Consider the following 19,454-nt stretch of genomic DNA (forward strand, 5'->3'; position numbering starts at 1 on the left):
TTTTGCCACCATTTGTGTTCCCTCTCATATTCTTCATCAGTCAAACTGGACTTCCATTTTCTAAAAGACATTTTCTTTTTTCTGATAATTTCCTCAACCTCTCTTGTTAACCATGGTGGCTTTCTTTTGGACTGGGTGCTGCCTTTTCTAACCTGTGGAACACATTCCAGCTGAGCTTTTATTACTGTGTTTTTAAATAACTTCCAAGCATCCTGGACAGTTTTGACTCTCTTGATTTTCCCTTTCAGCTTCCTGCGCATTATCCCCCTCATCTTTGAGAAATTTCCCTTTCTGAAGGCGAATGTAACTACATTAGTAGTTGCCACTTGTTCGCATGCTGAGATACTGAATCTGACAGCATTGTGCTCGCTGTTCCCTATCGGCTCAACAACACTGACTTCCTGCACCAGGTCCTGGGTCCCACATAGAATTAGATCTAGGATCACCTCTCCCCTGGTTGGTTCCACAACCATCTGCTCTAAGCCACAGTCATTTAGCATATCCAGGAATGCTCTCTCCTTACTACGACCTGAACATGCATTTTTCCAGTTTATATGGGGATAGTTAAAATCACCCATTACCACTACATTTTTGTTTTTGTTGGCCTCTCTAATTTCTTTTTCCATCTCAGAATCCTCTTGTGCACTTTGGTCAGGGGGACGATAATATATTCCTAATATTAAACTGTCCTTCACCCCTGGTATTGATATCCACAGTGATTCTGTAGGGGAACCAGCTCCCCTTGCATTGTCTATTTTATGTGATACTATGCTCTCTTTGATGTAAAGGGCAACTCCACCCCCAATGCGCCCTGTCCTATCTTTCCTATAGAGCCTGCAGCCTGGTATAACAGCATCCCACTGGTTCTCCTCATTCCACCACGTCTCTGTAATGCCCACTATATCAAAGTCCTCCTTCAAAACTCTGTACTCCAGCTCCCCCATTTTAGGTCGAATGCTTCTACTATTAGCATAGAGACACCTGTATACCCTGTCTCTGTCCTTAACCTGGGATTTATGTGCTTTACCCTCAAGTCTTTTGTAGACACTATCCCTTGTCACATGCACATTGCTGTGTTCCTCGCTTGTATGTGGTTGATTTAGAAAAACCTCCCTCTCTGTCTGCATCCCCATAGATACTGTATTCTGAACCGAAGTCACCTCAGCTCCTGTCGGCTTTCCCCCAGTGATCAGTTTAAAAGCTGTTCTGCCACCTTTTTAATGTTGATCGCCAGCAGCCTGGTTCCTCTTTGGTTCAGATGAAGCCCGTCCCGTTTGTACAGGCCTGCCTTGTCCCAAAAGGTTCCCCAGTTCCTGACAAATCTGAAACCCTCTGCCTTACACCACCTTCTCATCCACGCATTGAGACCCTGTATCTCCGCTTGCCTAGCTTGCCCTGCGCGTGGAACGGGTAGCATTTCTGAGAATGTCACCTTGGAGGTCCTGGACTTCAACCTGTTTCCTAGCAGCCTAAATTTAGCTTCCAGAACCTCCCGGCTACATTTCCCAATGTCGTTGGTGCCAATGTGGACCACCACTGCTGACTCCACCCCAGCACTGTCTAAAAGCCTGTCTAGACGAAGCGTGCCATCCACAACCTTCGCACCAGGCAGGCAAGTCACCATGCGGTCATCACGCCTCTCACAAACCCAACTCTCTACATTTCCAATGATTGAATCACCCACTACGAGGAGCCCCCCACCTCCCCGAGGGGTATCCTCAGTGCGAGAGGATAGCTGATCACCAGTTAAGGAAGGGATCCCATCTAAGGGAGCATCTTCCCCCACCTCAGACTGGCACCCTCCGTCCCCAAGACCTTCATTCTCCATGACATCTGAAGAGATGTCACCTTGGGAGTGGGACCCGGCTGTTAGGTCCCTGAAAGCCTCGTCTGTCACCCTCTCTGCCTCTTTCAGCTTCTCCAGGTCTGCCACCTTGGCTTCAAGAGAACGCACACGTTCCTTGAGTGCCAGGAGCTCGTTGCAGCAAGGGCACACCCACGACTTCTGTCCTAGTGGCAGATAGTCATACATGTGACATTCTGCAGCCAGCCTCTCCAAAAGCCTGGTGGAACAGCTCAGTTTTACAGGTCCTATAAAAAAGATAGCATTTTAATCAGAACTGGACCTAAACAGAGTCAAACAAAGTCCATGAAAATCTTAACAAGAATATTCCAACAAATATGGAAAACAAAACAATGGCCCACAGACTAGAAACATTCAATCTACATTTCAGTTCCGAAAAAGGAGATGTCGAAGACTGCAGCAACTATCTGACCATCACATTAATTTCTCATGAAAGTAAAGTGATGCTCAAAATCTTACAATGAAGACTATTACCACAGATGGAGCAAGAAATGCCTTATGGTCAAGCTTGATTCAGAAAGGAAAAAGCTCTAGAGATCTTATTGCAAATTTATGTTCGTTACTGAACCGTACAAGAGAATTTCAGAATGAAATCAGCTTGTGTTTCATAAATTATAGCAAATATTTGGACTATGTAGATCAAGAAAAGCTACAGTTGATTTTAAAAGAAACAGATATGCCAAAATATGTGATTGTTTTGATGTGCAACATGTACTCTGGACAAGGGGCTACTGTTAGGATAGAGTATGGAAAAACAAAATGGTTTCCAATTGACAAAGGTGTCACCCAAGGTGTATTTTATCTCTCTGTCTGTTCAATGCAGAACATAGCATAAGGAAAACTAGATTAGATTTCAATAAAGGTGGCATGAACACTGATGGAACAAACATTAATCTGAGCTATGCGGATGATAGCATATTACTAGCAGAAAATAGTAAAGACCTGAAACAACTACTGATGAAAATAAAGCAGAAAACTCCAAAGCCGAATTACAGCTGAACATCAAGAAGGCAAAATTAATGATTACTGGAGAATTATGTAACCTTACAGTTGATAATGAAGCAATTGAAATTATTAACCATTTTCTATTCCTTGTCTCAACTGTCAACCAGAAGAGACTGCAACCAAGAAATCAGAAAGAGGCTGAGACTGGGAAAGGCAGCCATGAAAGAGCTAGAAAAGACCCTTAATAGCCCAGTCTAGTTTCTGGAAGCATCTGGGAACAATGCTCTGCCCCACCACCTCCAGAGGGCTTCCAGGCAATGCAGAGAGGCAAGAGAAGTCAGAACATTCCCAGCCATCTTTCCTGCTGCCAGTGTTTCCAGGGCCAAAGTCCAATGGGAACCAACTAATGTCTGCTCCACCTCCAGGAATGCCTGCAGTTGCGTCAGCCTCTGTGTTAACGCTGATGCTACTCAGGAAGTAGACACTGGAAGCTGGTAGAGCACCACACAGCATGGCGTGGGTCTGCAGCATTTGCCTGTTTGCCCTCCCAACCTGCGTAAGTTCCAGTTATGCCTGCTGGGAGGGCAAACACATTAGCACAAGCATGCATTAACTCCAGTGGCCATTCAGCCCTCTCCCCCAATCTGGACTGGGCTGCTTATGTAAGTCACTGGCAACCTACCTAAAGATAATTTGTACTATAATATTCCCCCTTTCTATGTATGGGTGTGAAAGTTGAACAATGAAGAAAGCTGACAGAAAGTGCAGTGAAAGTGCAAAGAAAGTGAAATATGGTATTGGAGGAGAGTTTTACGGATACCATCGACTGCCAGAAAGGCAAAAGTAGATTCTAGATCAAATCAAGCCTGAACTCCCCCTAAATGAGTAAATTGAGGTTATCATTCTTTCATCACACTGTGAGAAGACAAGAGTCACTGGAAAAGGCAATAATACTAGGAAAAGTTGAAAGCTGCAGGAAACGAGGAAGACCCAGCAGAAGGTGGATTGACTCAATCAAGGAAGTCACAGCCTTCAGTTTGCAAAACCTGAGCAAGGCTGTTAATGATAGGGCATTCTAGAGGTTATTAATTTATAGGGTTGCCATAAGTAGGTTTTGGTGGCACTTTACACGTACATTAACAGGGTGCACATGCTACATATATTTTGAGATATCTGCACTGTCTGCCAGTTGGTTTTTAGCTTAGGAGCTAGTTATCATCTTTAAAGCCCTTCATGGATTAGAACACTCATGTGAGCAGGACTCTCCCCAGTATATTCATTTATGGAAGCTCTGATGCACAAACCAGGCAGTGTTAGTGGTTCCATCATGTAGATGCAAAGCCAGCAGCTCCCAGCTGCAACGGGGGGTTGCCGCACCCTGGGCGCACGGCACTGGTGTCACGTGGGAGCGGAAAATCGCCCAGGGGCGGGGTGTGGGTGGGGCATGGGTGGATTGGGGTGGGCACGTGGGCAGGTTGTGCCCCAGGCGCAGTTTCCTCTCCCTCCATCCCTGCTTGGCCCAGAGTATTTTCAACGTAGTTCCTGTTTCATGGAATGAACAGCCACATGTTGTTAGGAAGGCTCTCACTCTGTTAACCTTTCAGAAATTATGCAAATCTGAGTTGGTATGGGTGTACAATGACTGATTTTTTTAGTACCTCATGTGAATGAGTGCCAAAGTTATTTATGGTGCCTTGGAGATTATTGAGTTCTGCTGTTTTTAAATAGGTTGAATTTGTATGTTCTTAAATGTTTTGTCGTTTGTTCTGAGTCTTAAAATGGGGAAAAAGATGGAATAGAAATATAATAAATACATCTTGAAGACATTCTAGAATTCCAAATACCATTTTTAGATGTTGATTACCACCCATCCTCTTATAAATCAGTACTAGGCGGGGGGGGGGGTGGTGGTGGTGGTTATAATCCAGTCAAGAACTTGCCCTGAAACATTGAGAAATGGGAGTTTGTCACCTTCTTTTCTCCCTTCTTGCAGTAGGATGTGAGAATGTGAATAGTTGTGTCCTATAAGAAGAAAAACTGTATGCTTTCAGACCACTGGATGAGAAAGATGTGCAAGCTGACATATTATTTTTAAACTTCCAGTTCTTTAAGATGAATCTCTTAGCAACCTTTGTTGCCCAAAATAGGCATTGTATGGCTTGATAAAAGCTCTGTTTAGTGATATAATCAAGGCTGAGATAGCGTAATTTAAAGAAGGAGCATACTGCCAAAATCAGATTGATATACAGTGCCACCTCCTGCCAGAAGTCTGAAATAACTGGACATTTGTAACATTTATGTACAAGGTGGGACCACATAATGAGCAATACCTATTTAGCTTTTCTAGCAGTTACACTGAAGCTCTGTCAACCATATATAGACAGACTTCAACTGGATCTTTGAACTGATCAAGTCAATCCAATGAAAAACTAGATGTTATCTATTGAAACTGATGCAATCGGGATTATTTAATTCCCATAAAATCTGGCTGTGAAAAATAATGAAGATACACAGTCAGCAACCAAGGCTACCTTTATTGATCTGGCAGGATTTCTTTTCTCTACATTACAATGTTGCTTGGATCTCTTCTAATCATGTGTCTCTGCATTTATCTAAATATCTGTTATACTGAGCCAGGCCATTTGGGGACGGGATCCATGCCTACTTCTCATCCCAAGGCAGGGTTGAATTGGTTCTTTTAACTGGTAAAGCTGAAATTTTATTAGTACATTTTTAGGCACTAAGGCAGGGGTAGGGAACCTGCGGCTCTCCAGATGTTCAGGAACTACAATTCCCATCAGCCCCTACCAGCATGGCCAATTGGCCATGCTGGTAGGGGCTGATGGGAATTGTAGTTCCTGAACATCTGGAGAGCCGCAGGTTCCCTACCCCTGCACTAAGGCAACCTTAGGACTCAGAGGCGTATCTAGCAAAAATGTAGCCCTGTGCAAAATCTGAGTCCCCCCCCTTATGGGCGGCTGCCCTTCCCCACCATGACCAAACAGCCTTTTTTTACACCAGGTCTTGAAGTCAGTGTATAGACCGGGGGGGAGGGGCGTGGAGGCGATTTTCTATCCCCCACGAGACAAAGTGGCCGCAGCCTGAGGACATTTGACCCCATGTGTCCCCCTGGGGATACACCAGTGGTGGAATTCAAATAATTTAACAACCGGATCCGGTGGTGGGATTCAAATCATTTAACAGCTGGTTGTTTACAAGCACCATTTTAACAACCGGTTCTGCCGAAGCGGTGCGAACCTGCTGAATCCCACCAGTGGGGTGTGCCCCTGGTGGGACTGAATGTTTTGGGGGATCCATAACATGGTTGGTAGTTGCACTGGAGCAAGGATCCCATTGTCATGGCTGAGAAGCTTTTACTATGCTTGCCCTTTCCTCTTAGAATTCAACAGTTGTTCTTAAAGACAGTTTACCTGTATGTAGGGTATGGGTTGTATCCTCCTTCATTCAGCTAAGGGCAGTGCATTCCATTAGCACAACACATGGAGGAGCCTCTTGTACTAGTGTTAATAACATGTTGCTCCAATAATACACAACTCCCTTAGCTGAGTGAGATGGAGAGATGTCACCCTATATTTTTAGCAGGAGATACTTTAGAGCAATCTCCTTTCTAGGTTATTTGACATCTTTTAAGATTTTGAATAGCGTGGTCAGCTCTATATTCTCAAATAAGATTTCCTCTGGAATATTTATAACCAGCACTGTCTTTCTCGTCAGTTCTGAACCCTCATTAATTTTTCACTATGGTAACTCATGCTGGTGCTAAGATCACCTATCAGTGCATGAATTCATTAGGCTCTGGTTGATTCTTTGCATGTCATGATGAATAGGAGTTGTTTGAGGAATACTGTAGTCAAATTTGTTCTATGTGTGGGAGAGTGCAATATACACACACACAAAATTGAGGGCCCCCGAAAACCCACTAGGGGACATCTCATTCCCACTGCTTGTCCTGTTCTCCATTTGCCCCCTTTTCTCCCCCATACAATCCCCACAGCTTTCCTATTTCCCACTTCTTTCTCTCCCTCCAATCATCCTCCTTTTACCCATTTTCTTTTTTCTTCTCTCCCTCTACTTTAGCTTCCCTTCCCCTCACATTCTCTTTTCTGCCTTCCCACTGCTCCTTTCTCACCAAAATGCATCTCAAGTTTCAAAAAGACATTCCAATGGCCACCTTGGAGTACTTAGGCAATGCAAAATGGCTTCTATCTTCTGAAATAACTGAACATCTCTAGCATTTATGTATGAGTTGGGACCCTATAATGAGCATTACTAGTACCTATGCAATTGCAGAATTTTTAAATTATTTTATTCTCTCCTTTATTACTATCTTGAATTAAGGTTTTTTTTTGCAACTTACGTTGCCTCAGATCTCTATAACCATCTCTCCTTCCTGAACATGGCCACATTCTGCAGATTTTTGATCCGCATCTATGGCGATTTTCAAAATCAGAGAGTTATAAAAAGTATCAGTTCTTGTTTTAAAGCGGTTGTTCAAAACCCTTCATATGACTTCAAATGCTACATTCCATTGCAGCTTGTAATGCACAATTTTATCATAGTGTTAGTACGTTGTTAGCCACCAAGCTAGTATGACTACAGCAAGTTTGGTTTTGTCATTTGGTTATGAGTGATGCAGCCAGCACCACTTTCAGCTATTTTGATTGATTCCTTCTCTTGAGAAGCAGCGTGCCAGCAGCTGAAAGCGTGGAACTGAGTAAAAGCATAATATAGGAGCTTGTTGTATTGTGCCAAGAATACAAATGGATCTGAGATTGTAAATGTTGATAAAAGTACATAATTGCTGCCATTCCAGCAACAGCCATTGTTGGTGCTGCCATATGTAGCAGTACAGCAGTGAATACGTGACACTGAAATGAGCTGTGGTAGGACTAGAATCCATTAAAAAATGTATGCCTGATGCCTGCGGACTCAGCGTATTTGAACTGAGCATGAGAACATTGAGCCAGATGTTCTAATAGAGCTAACCTGGGACTCTGCAATAACTACATCAGTACAGGGCATCTTTTGCACCATTTATTGCTGTTACAGTGTGATTCCTATGGGCAACGTATAATGTTCCAAGATTTTAAGAAATGTAAAATTGTTACACATGAACTATAGATGTTATGTTTAACTTAGTTTTGCCAGCAGCAAAAATGGCAGCTCCATGTCAATTGTTGTCTTCCATCCGAGGAAGGGAAGATTTTTGCTGCTCTCCCCCATCCCACTGCAACCCCGCATCCCATCCCATCCACTGGGCTTCAGTGACGAAGCAAGACAGAACTGTTCTGTGAGCTCACTCCCTTTGAATCCAAGTCACTGTGTCTTTCACAGTGGCATAGTGGCTAAGAGCAGTGGCTAAGAGCAGGTGCATTCTGATCTGGAGGAACTGGGTTTGATTCCCAGCTCTGCCACTTGAGCTGTGGAGGCTTATCTGGGGAATTCAGATTAGCCTGTGCACTCCCACACATGCCAGCTGGGTGACCTTGGGCTAGTCACAGCTTCTCGGAGCTCTCTCAGCAGAGGCGTACCAGGGGTAAATGGCGCCCGGAGACAAATTGTCTCCAGGACGCCCCAGGCTCTGCCCCTGCCCCGCCCACCTTGGCTCTGCCCCCACTGCCCTTGACCCCACCCATGTCACCATGGACATCGGCAAGGTTTAGGGTGCCCACCTCCCCCCCAGATTCCCCCAGCAGGACTTCCTGGTCACGTGGGGGACCGATTTTGCGCCCCTCACGTGACCAGAAGAGTGGCGCCCGGGGACAAGGGGTACCCCTTGTCCCTAGGCAGATACGCCACTGTCTCTCAGCCCCACCCAACTCACAGGGTGTTTGTTGTGAGGGGGGAAGGGCAAAGAGATGTAAGCCCCTTTGAGTCTCCTGCAGGAGAGAAAGGGGGGATATAAATCCAAACTCCTCCTCCTCCTCCTCCTCCTCCTCCTCCTCTTCTTCTTCTTCTTCTTCTTCTCCTCCTCCTCCTCCTCCTCCTCCTCCTCCTCCTCCTCCTGCTCCAGTGACGTGGGCTTGGGGAACACATGCTGTCACGACCCAGGATAGTGTACCTAAATGTTATAGGGAGAGGAGGGAGAAGTCGACATCGGCCTTTTGCTTTCATATATAAGTATGCCATTCAGTCACAGCAGACTTATGACAACCCCTGTGGAGCTTTCAAGGCAAGAGCAGAAGTCGTTTCCCATTGCCTGCCTCTGCAGAGGCACCCTAGTGTTCTGTGGTGATTTTTCACCCAAAAATTACCCATGACTGGCCCTGCTTAGATTCCAAGATCCGAGGAGATCAGGCTAGCCTGAGCTGTCCAGGTCAACCCAATATATATCTACAGTGATCTTATTTGAAAGTTCTATTTGTTTATTTGTTTGCATTTATAACCTGCCTATATACAGGATCTCTAGGTGGCTACAGCATTAAACATTAAATAGCGTTAAAAAAACCTCTTGCATAAATTAAAGATGGCACACACACAAAGAGAGAGAGTCTCTCCTCTCTTTACACACACACATAAACACAATCCCTTCTTCCTCGCTTTTATTCAAAGCTAAAAGGGCTATGCGCTCCTAACTTATGGACAGTCTTTGACTCCCTACACATAACAAGAATGCTGGATTTTATAGCAAACCAACAGGAAGATCTCTGAAGCTGTAAAAAGGTGGAGATGGATCCAGGCAGGATATCAGTCCAAAGTTGCCCCCTTCTTTAAACTTTTTAAGAAGGATCATATTAGATAGCCATTTTCAGAGAATTCGTCAACTTATATAATTAGAATGGCGTTTATTAACCTGAGATTCCAGGCCATACCAACGGCAGTGTATAGTGCACGATGTAGTAATGTGCTGGTATCTAACTACAGATGTATCTGTGGTAGTGAAGCAGATGAGGACATTCTGCCCTATGTTCTGGAGTGTCCTCTTTATGATGACAAAAGGAGCAAATATATTAAAGGACTTTTTCCAATTTCGAGAGATACTGATAACACTGGGAAATTGATTTGTCTATTATCTGATGGCGATCCATACATTACCAATCGAGTAGCACTTTTTGCTCATCCCGCAAGAAGAATCAGATTAAGCATGGTGTAATGAGGTTGTATTATTTGATAGGGATATTTATATTAGTACTTTTAGTCTATTTTAACTATGTCGGTATACATGGGGTGTTTTGTGTTTGTGTTTTAATTTTATAATGCTGTGTGTGAAGAGATTGTCAAGGCCTATGGCCAAGACAATAAACTTATTACTACTACTATAAGGAGGAATTATTAAAAGTTGACCCTTCATTTTGTTGCCTTACCTTTTCCAAGTCTTATGCTCTAACATAACTTCCTCTTTGGAACAGGAAATGTTTGATGTCATTCTGGATGAAAACCAGCTGGAAGATGCTTGTGAACACTTGGCAGAATACCTTGAGGCCTATTGGCGTGCCACACACACTACCAGTAGTACACCCATGACACCTTTGCTTGGAAGAAACCTCGGCTCCACTGCACTGTCCCCTTACCCTACTGCAATCTCTGGTTTACAGGTATGAATCCATGCTTTCGTTGGCAGTACAGGTCAGCTGCACAATCAGATTAGAGCAATTGCTATGATCCAGTGGCTCTGGCACACCCACCTGGTGGATTCAGCATATGCACAGATATCTGCTTACAAGGGAACTGCTCTCTATTGGTTACAAGTGGGAGACCATCCCATTAACCTATATTCAGCATTCCAAGTTATCCAACAGTATAGTGGTGATTCTCCTATCTGCACTCCACACACTTGGTATAGAGTTCCATGGGCTTGGAAATGTGCTCAGTATATATTTCAGTATATTCAAATTTTTCCTATACTGATTAACCACTGTTTTGGCTTGTTCTTATAAGCATGTGCATCATTACTGTGCAGTCCAAAGGACAGGGGGCTGAAGCCACGTTAGAAGGAGAGGAAGGGTTGCACCAGTGCCTGTGCTACCAGTGCCATGCAATGTGGTGCGGACACTGGAACAGTGGGACCAGCCATCACAGCGCTCAAACCCGGAAGTTCAATCCTGTGATAGCAGGCCTCTGCTGCCAGCCTCCGCCAGCGTGCCGGGGGGCATACCTGGGGACTTTCAGCCCAGAAATCCTCCTTACCCCAGCAGCTAATTTTCATCACCCAAAAGGGTGGCATGTCACCCTTTTATGGGATTTTCAGGCAGACGGGTTTCTTTCTTTTTTTCCCCTCCTTCCTGTGTGCCTGAAACCACATTCGAGCCAGAGCAGGTGCACTGCCGCAGTGCCTTCCTCGGCTGCTGCTCCACCTTACTCCCCCTTTGAATTGAGCTGCCTGTCTTGGTACTTGATAATAATTCTCTGCAGAATGGGTGAACTGTTATCATTGAAGACTGTAGTGTCCTCCCTGGTGATTAATTGTTGCCTTATTCACACATTTACAGTACCATTGCCAACAAGCTGATACACAGTAAGCCAATGCATAAATGAGCTACGGACTCACATGTTCCTCCCCCATGTATCTGCTGATGCCCTCCCACACTTCTTGCTTTGCAGCCAAGTTTGTTGTTATGTTAGAACTAGGGAAACTATGGTTGGCTTCGTATATGTAGTTTCCAGTTCCCGTTGTGGTTTGTTCACCCCATAACTTGCTTGGACAAAATGACAAACTATGAAATGCCACTGGGCAAGACCACAAAAAGATACTGTACCAAAGGACCCCAGAAGGGTAGTGTGCTATGTGAAAGGGATTGTGGAAGTTCAGAGCTGGCTCAAGTAACCAGTGAATAAACACATAAATCCCGAGTTGTTTAACTATAAAAAGTTGTTCTTCAAATGGTCATTGGTGCATTATCACTAATGGAAATTATATTTTGTGCAGCACTTTGATGTGTCAACGTGATTTGTACCTAAATTCGCTTTTAGGTAGAAAAATGGAACTCCCCTCCATTGCGCAAGCACAGTTGAATTGTGCCTCTGAGGAAAGAGGATATTCAGACCTGAACACTCCTTCCAAAAGTTTCTGAGCCTATCCATGTCAGGAGAAGGGACTATGATGAGAGACCATGAGTGACAGACATGCACATCTGAAGCTAGTCCTTAAACACTGAGGAAACGTGGCTGATTAAATAGATCTTGTATTCAGGGATTTCTGCTTTGATGTAGATATCATAGCCATAATTGAAATGCGACTGTGCAGAGATTGAAAGGTGTGAGACAAAATCACACTTTAGGTATGTTCTTAGAAGATAAATGCGTAGGAAATATATGCTGCTATCAAATGTTACAGTTAGGATTCCATAATCAATTGGATGTGTGCTGGTTTTTCACGTGCTTATCAACTTATAACAGTTTTAATGTGTCAAAAATTTCCCTTCAGTTTGCTTCGCTTCTTCCCAGAGGTAACACTTGGCAAAATTCATTCAACTGTTTTCTTTTATTTTTAATGAGGATTATAATATTTTTCCCATTATATATAAAAAAATTCTAACCATTTTTTTCCACAGGGATAGCTCAAAAACGGCTGGCCTTTGAAACTTCAAACGTGGCATGTAAATAGTCCTTAATGAGAAGTACGTGCTTTACTTAGTTTGGAAAAAAAATGTCTTTTCAGTACAAGTTTGTATGTTTGTAAACATAAAACCAAGTGTGCACAGAGACCAATTCCATTAGAGAATTCAGCACATTTGTCTGCCGCTTAATTTGTGTGCCTTTTTTACTGTGTGTCAAGCAGAGAGCTAAGCAAATTAGTAATACAACTAAAAATTAAATTTGCTGACTGGATACATTGCAAGAGATTGGGGTTGTTGTTTTTTCCCTTTTACTCAATACACTCATTCACAGCTGTTTCTTTTTTCCTTCACTGCATGTATGCAGCAGCCAATATTTAAATGTTAAAATTATGTATAATTCCGTTTGGCTAGCTGCATCGCATGTTATTATTTCTGCTTAGTGTCTGGATGGCTGTTCAAAGCAGCAGTTTGAGTTCGGTGGACACATACTTGTTTTGTGTTAAATTTTTCATTTCCCAGCTTTGTTTGTGATGGCAAATCCCTTCGCTAAAAAAACCCAAACCTGAGAAAAATGCGGGCAGAGAAAATACATTTAGACCATCTCAGGTATACACAGACTCCCCCCACCCCACCCATGTTTCCATTCACCACTAATCAGTTGTCACAAATGATGAATGTCAAGTGATGGCCAGGTTACAAGGATTACTTTTGTATAGCGTATTGTGAAAGCCTCCAAGGCAGGATGCTGAGGCGTGTTGCTGTGACCACAAGTTGTAATGGCCATAGACCAGGGGTGGCCAACCTATGGCACTCCAGATGTTCATGGACTACAATTCCCATCAGCCCCTACCAGCATGGCCAATTGGTTGGCCATAGGTTGGCCATCCCTGCCATAGACAGATAGACACCATTTGTTCTGCGTAGCAGGTGTGTGACAGCCAATGTAAACAGTGGGCCAACTAGAATTGCCTGGTAAGAAGAGTCTTGGATATTTAGGGGTGGAACCTGGGGAGGATGGGATTTGAGGCAGGGCCTCAACAGGATATGATGCCATGGTGTCCACCATCCACAGCAGCCATTTTCTCTGGGGGAACTAATTTATATAGGCTGGGAATCACTTGTAATTCTGGGAGATCTGGCCCTACCTGGAGGTTGGCAGCCCTGAGGCTGATACAGTGTGGGATTTTTATCTGAATGTCTTCTGAGCAATTCAGAAAGTCAACGCTCCCAGTTGGGATGAATGTATGAATCTCAGGTTTAGCTTCAGCCAATCCAGTATAAGGGTTTGTGTCTGGATCTATACATATAACAGCATGAGGTCTCAGGATGCTGTTGTGGAAGAGCAGACTATGGTCCTTCAAGAAAAGCAGGCAGGAAATCACTTATCTGAATGTTCCCCATGTAACACAAAAGCAAGATAAAAGAAAAAAATTTAGAGTAGGGAGAAGGCTTCATTTGAATCTTTCTTCTTGCAGTCTGAAGTGAGTTGTGCCCACTCTACCACCTCAGCATTCTCGCACTGTTCTGATACATCCATAAGCTGACAGGCTTCCCCAATGGAAAGCTGTATGAAAGAGGCTAGAAAGATCTCAAAAAAGAAGCCTCATCAACTTATATTTTTAAATTTGATTCCATTGAAACCTGTTGAAACTTGCTTGCTCATTTTGTGGTTACATATATACCAACCATAACTTTAAACTCAGTCATAACTCCAAACTCCCCCCCCCTCCCCAATTCATCCTGCCTATTGAATGGTCATGATCATTACATACCTTTCAAATGACCCTCCTCCCCTTTTAAGGCTAATTTGACCTTATCTTTTCAAATTGTCCTTCCTCTGCTTATTATTCTTGGAATGTCCCTGTCCCTGAATCTGACAACATTTTTCCAAAATCTGCCCACAGTGTCTCTATGAGCTGCTAGATGGTTGCAGTGACTATGGAAATAAAAGCAAAAAGCTACTTGGCTTTGCTTAGCTTAGCTGTTTTACCCACAGAACCACTGTGGAGAACAAAGCAGGGAGAAACAGCACCAGCAGTCTACACTAAATAGGATCCAGTGGTCTTTTAAATGAATCAAAGCAGCATATGGACTCTCAAAGCCCTCAGAACAAGAGTGCATCTAATTCAAAGGGAGTGACGTGAAATCATTTCTCTTTTATCTAATCCTTGAATCTTTGATTTTTTTAGAGCCAACGTATGAGGCACAGCAATCATTCTACTGAGAACTCTCCAATTGAACGCCGAAGTCTAATGACCTCGGATGAAAACTACCATAACGAAAGGGCTCGGAAGAGCAGGAACCGCTTGTCTTCCAGTTCCCAACACAGCCGAGATCATTACCCACTTGTGGAAGAAGAATACTCCGACTCATACCAGGACTCATACAAACCTCATAGAAACCGAGGGTCCCCTGGAGGATATAGCCATGATTCTCGACATAGGCTTTGAATACAAGAAACTGGGGAAAATTGGTACTCATTAGTTGAAAATTTGCTATAACGTAGCTAGGCCTAACAAATCTTCTTGATTTGGCAGTTGAGGCATGGTTTTACTGTGCTTACAAGCTGCTGCCATTTACTGCTATAAAAGGGGCAAAACGTATAGATCTGTGCCCTTTGTGTTAGAAAGAAATGAGTTTGCCCAATCACTTAAATGTGTTTTCTTTCTAGTGTAGTGTTTAATTTCAAAGTCTCTTTTATCCTCATTAGAGTATTATTAGACACATCAATTTGTAACTTAGAATACCTGTTGAGGCGTATATAAAATAATTTCCTTCATAGGAAATTCCAAATGACCAGTTCCAGTTGGAACCAATTTATAAACCAATTCCTGTTGGAATTTGGGTGAAATTGACTGGAAAGTCAACCTGAGCATGTTGCAGTCAGTAAAAAATATAAAATAAGGAACAAGAAAATTTAAGAAATCATAAGCAAAAAAACACCTATAATACTTGTTTACTGGAAGGTAAATTTATATATATCTATATATCTATATATATGGTTAGAATAAACAGTTTTAATGTATTTATTTCAGACTAACCAAATGTTAAGCAGTCAGTAGTGCCAAAAATGATGAATGAATGCTGTAATTAGAACACTTTCCAGTTTAAAATTATCAGTTTCTTTTTTCCCCAACATAGAGGTTGCAGCAAAACTGTATTGAGTTTGATGGTAATTGCATTTACAATGAAATATTCCAGAAATATTCCAGAAATAATGCAGGTATTCCAGAAATTGGGAGGGGGGGAGCAGGGGGTGAAGGCTAATATTTTGAAGTGTATGAAAAGCAATTTGAACACACAATTTCTGCACAGCAATGCACCCATGTACGTCTTCACCTCAGAAAGGAGATTCCAAAAATTCCAGTTCAACTGGATGTATGAGCGTTGGGGACTGAGGTTTTTGTTCATTTTTTGGCTTACCCATTTTAAGCACTACTAACAATCTAATACTAGACACGAGGCTTGTAACTAATCTTAAAGTCGTGTTTTGTCAGAAAGAGATTGGTGACACCAAGGCTTTTAAACGTGTGTGTTATTATCAGAAAAGGTACTGTACGATCACTGCACCTACCAAAGAATTAAGAACTTATCATAATTGTAATTATCGGGAGATGATGGTAGCATAACTGTGTGTCGTACAAGTAAAGAGTATCGCCTGGAGGAACGAGCAAAGGAGACTATTCCAGCCACAGCGCATCAGAGCAGGGGTGGTGCTCTAATGTTTGGGTGCTTGTTTTTCCTTTGGGTTTCTAGAGCATGGTATACTTTCATCTTCATTGTGTTATAAAATTTAGCATAATATTTCTCTAGTCCAAATGCATCGTCACTTGCATACAACAAAGACTCTTAAAGCATTCCACCAATAAGGGATACCTGAAAGTCATGTTTTGAGGTTTTCCACCCTGCAATGTGAACTGTGCTGCAGTGTGAATATGGACCTCCTGCAGAGGTGGGGTCCCACCACTCACTTCAGTGGGCAAAGCACCTCTGCACAAACCTCCTTTCACATGCAGCCTTCTCCACTGAAATGAATGGAGCACCCATGCATGCAGGAGCTCCATAAATGCATTGCCCTGAGAGCTTCTCAGCCACCACAGGACTGCTAGATCTATGAATGTCTGAATCCTAGCATCAAATAGCATGTACTCCCTGATTTCGGATATTTTTAATAAGGTGATGATAATGTTTGTTTCCCCAATATTTCTAAATGACAGATTTTTTAAAAAATGACAGTATTTTGAAATACTAAAAGAAAACAAAAGTTTTTAGGTTTGGCTTTTTTTCTAAAATAGGCGGGGGGGCTTTCCCCCCTGAATGCTATACTTGTGAGTAGTCCCACAACAGTGCTAGTAACTCCAACACAGTATTATGGAGGCATTGCTGTGGAGACGTATGCTAGAGTGGGAAAGCACATATACAGATATTTAAAAACTTAAAATAACTAAGCAGAAGGTCCACAATCATGGATCACTGCTGTAGGGGAAAGGTAAAATAAATACTTCCATCAATAAACTGGGAAGGAAAAAGTAATTCCAAATTTATGCAAAGCCAAGTTTATTGCACTCCGCTGAAATAAACTTCCAAGATGTTTGTTGTGCATCATGGGTAGGTCTTCAGGAAGGGTTGAATATAAAAGCTATACTGGGCCTCACTGGTTCACTGACTCACTCATAAAGATCTTGAAATAGAGTACTTCCTGATAATCTAGAGCCCCGGGAACTGGTACATATCTGGTCTGGGACTCCCTTCATTAGCATACTTGAAAAATTTGACACTTTTACATTTCTCCCTCAGAATGAAGGGTCTTAAAGTGCATCCCTAAATAGTTAAGGTACTTCCCAGGCGATCAACAGAACTGAATTTTTCTACATAACCTTAGATATGTAGATTATTTGAAAAATCTGAAAGGGTGACATTTCTATACTTTTCCATAGAAATGGGGGATTAGAAAATTACCACCAAATATACTGCCAAACCACCAGCAAACACATTTGGTCAAAGACATTGTGAGGACTGAAAAAATCAACACTTTAGTATCAAAATTTAGAGCATGACAATTTACTTTTGAATATTCTAGTACAGAACAAGCCAAGCTGCAAGTAGCCCAGAAATGTTGGGTTGTTGCCTTTTCAGACTTGGATTCAGGAGAAATATATATATATATCTTTGCTGGATGCATGCTTAATTTCTTGTTGCATTTAATACATGTAACCTGGATTGCTAGAAGAGGGTGAAAATCAGACATTTTTACATATGACAGTCAAAATGTAGGACAAGATGTTTGTTTCATAATGGAGGAAGCAGTCAGCAAGCATGTTCAGATATGGGATGCTGACTTTGGGAATGTATTGCCCCTTACACGGTGGAATCATTCTTCTAGGGAATTTCCAGTAGCATTCAGGAACATGTATCAACACTTGCAGGCTTCATTTATTTGTATAATAATATTCACTTTAGATAAAAATGAATGGAAGGGCAACATGATTATAATAATGATTTTCTGAGCACAGCTGCCAGAGGCTTGTGGGGTAGCTGATAACATTTGCAAGAATTGCTCGTATGAACCAGAGCTGCCACCCAAATAATAAATCTTCAGGTACCAACAACTTAAATGACTGAATCATGCACTTGAATTATAGAATCATAGCGCTAGAAGAGACCACAAGGGCCATCCAGTCCCCCTGCCATTCAGAATCACACAATCAAAGCACTCCTGAAAGATTATCATCCAGCCTTTTAAAAAACCCTCCAAAGAAGGAGATCCCACCACCCTTCAAGGCAGAGTACTCCACTGTCAAACAGCTCTTACCGCCAGGAAGTTCTCCTTAATGTTTAGGTGGAATGTCTTTTCTCATAATTTTAATCCATCACTCTGTGTCCTAGTCTCTGGAGCAGCAGAAAACAAGCTTGCTCTATCTTCAACATGACATCCCTTCAAATATTTAGACATGGCTATATCATGTCACCCATTCACCTTTCCTTCTCCAGACTAAACATACCCAGCTCCCTAAGCAGCTCCTCTTAAGACATGGAATCCAGACCTTTTACCGTTCTGGTTGTCCTCCTCTGGACCCATTCCAGCTTGTCAATATTCTTCTTGAATTGTGATGCCCAGAACTGGACACAGTATTACAGGTGAGATCTGACCAGTGCAGAATAGAGTGGTACTATTACGTCCCTCGATCTAAACCAATGTTATCACACCTTATTGTTTTAGGCAATAATCTGAGAATTGTACATGAGATTGGTGTCCTTACACCACCTCAAAAAAAAACCCCACACATTATTCTGACACCCCCTGGTCATATTTCATCTGATTCAACAGGGGAATGAAATTCCGTTATCTTTTAAATTAGGGGCAGGATTTCCAGCCAGAACAAAAATTTTAGCTGATTTATATTCATCCCATCTGGCACAAAAAATGGCATGTGGTCTTTCTGAATAATATTGTACAGGTTGGTTAGCCAGCATCAGTTTCCATACTTCATCGACTTCTCTTGGTCTGATTCAGATCCTGTCTTAGATCTCTGCCTTCACATACTTCTTTCATGACCAAATTCCTCTTCTGAATGATACACACCCAATAACATTTTCACTGTCGTCATAAGAATTCAAATCTCAGTAAATAACAGAGACAATCTTCCTCCAAGTTTTCAAGTTTTTCACAAGAGGGGGAAAAGGCTGATAAGATACAGGATATTAGGTTTATGTGGATTGTGGAATGGATCCAAACTAAATTTTCCAGTGACAGGATGGACATTTCCTGCTTCCTTCATCCTGTGGCAGGCCACTGATCCCCACAAAATTTTGCTCTGGGGGATAAGAAAGCTGGCGGGATGACCTAGGGTCTGCAGCAGGAGATGAAAATTGGTGCAGATGGCCAATTAAGTCTGGATCTGACTATCTATTGCAGGGGTCAGCAACCTGCGGCTCTCCAGATGTTCATGGCCTACAATTCCCATCAGCCCCTGCCACCATGGCCAATTGGCCATGGTGGCAGGGGCTGATGGCCATGAACATCTGGAGAGACGCAGGTTGCAGACTCCTGATCTACTGTGTCTACAGAACCATGATGATTTTCATTTTTAAAAAATTCTGATGAAAAATCAAATCAAATAATCACT

The 19,454-nt window shown here is 42.6% G+C and overlaps 1 protein-coding gene across 3 annotated transcripts in view; it reads left to right on the top strand.

Annotated features, from left to right (window-relative positions):
* CACNB4 (calcium voltage-gated channel auxiliary subunit beta 4) overlaps window positions 1-18,316 on the top strand; it is a 43,670-nt gene extending 25,354 nt beyond the window's left edge. For 2 of the 3 annotated variants that reach the window (XM_048483469.1, XM_048483470.1), the window contains 2 exons: window positions 10,180-10,365; window positions 14,517-18,316. In XM_048483469.1, the coding sequence (XP_048339426.1) occupies window positions 10,180-10,365; window positions 14,517-14,777 (447 nt within the window). In that variant the 3' untranslated portion in view covers window positions 14,778-18,316. Of the gene's footprint in view, window positions 1-10,179; window positions 10,366-12,321; window positions 12,388-14,516 lie in introns of all 3 variants that reach the window. The other variant, XM_048483472.1, reaches the window with a different exon arrangement.
* Window positions 18,317-19,454: the final 1,138 nt, after the last annotated feature.

The sequence above is a fragment of the Sphaerodactylus townsendi genome, linkage group LG02, assembly GCF_021028975.2.
Source record: "Sphaerodactylus townsendi isolate TG3544 linkage group LG02, MPM_Stown_v2.3, whole genome shotgun sequence".
NCBI lineage: Eukaryota > Metazoa > Chordata > Lepidosauria > Squamata > Sphaerodactylidae > Sphaerodactylus > Sphaerodactylus townsendi.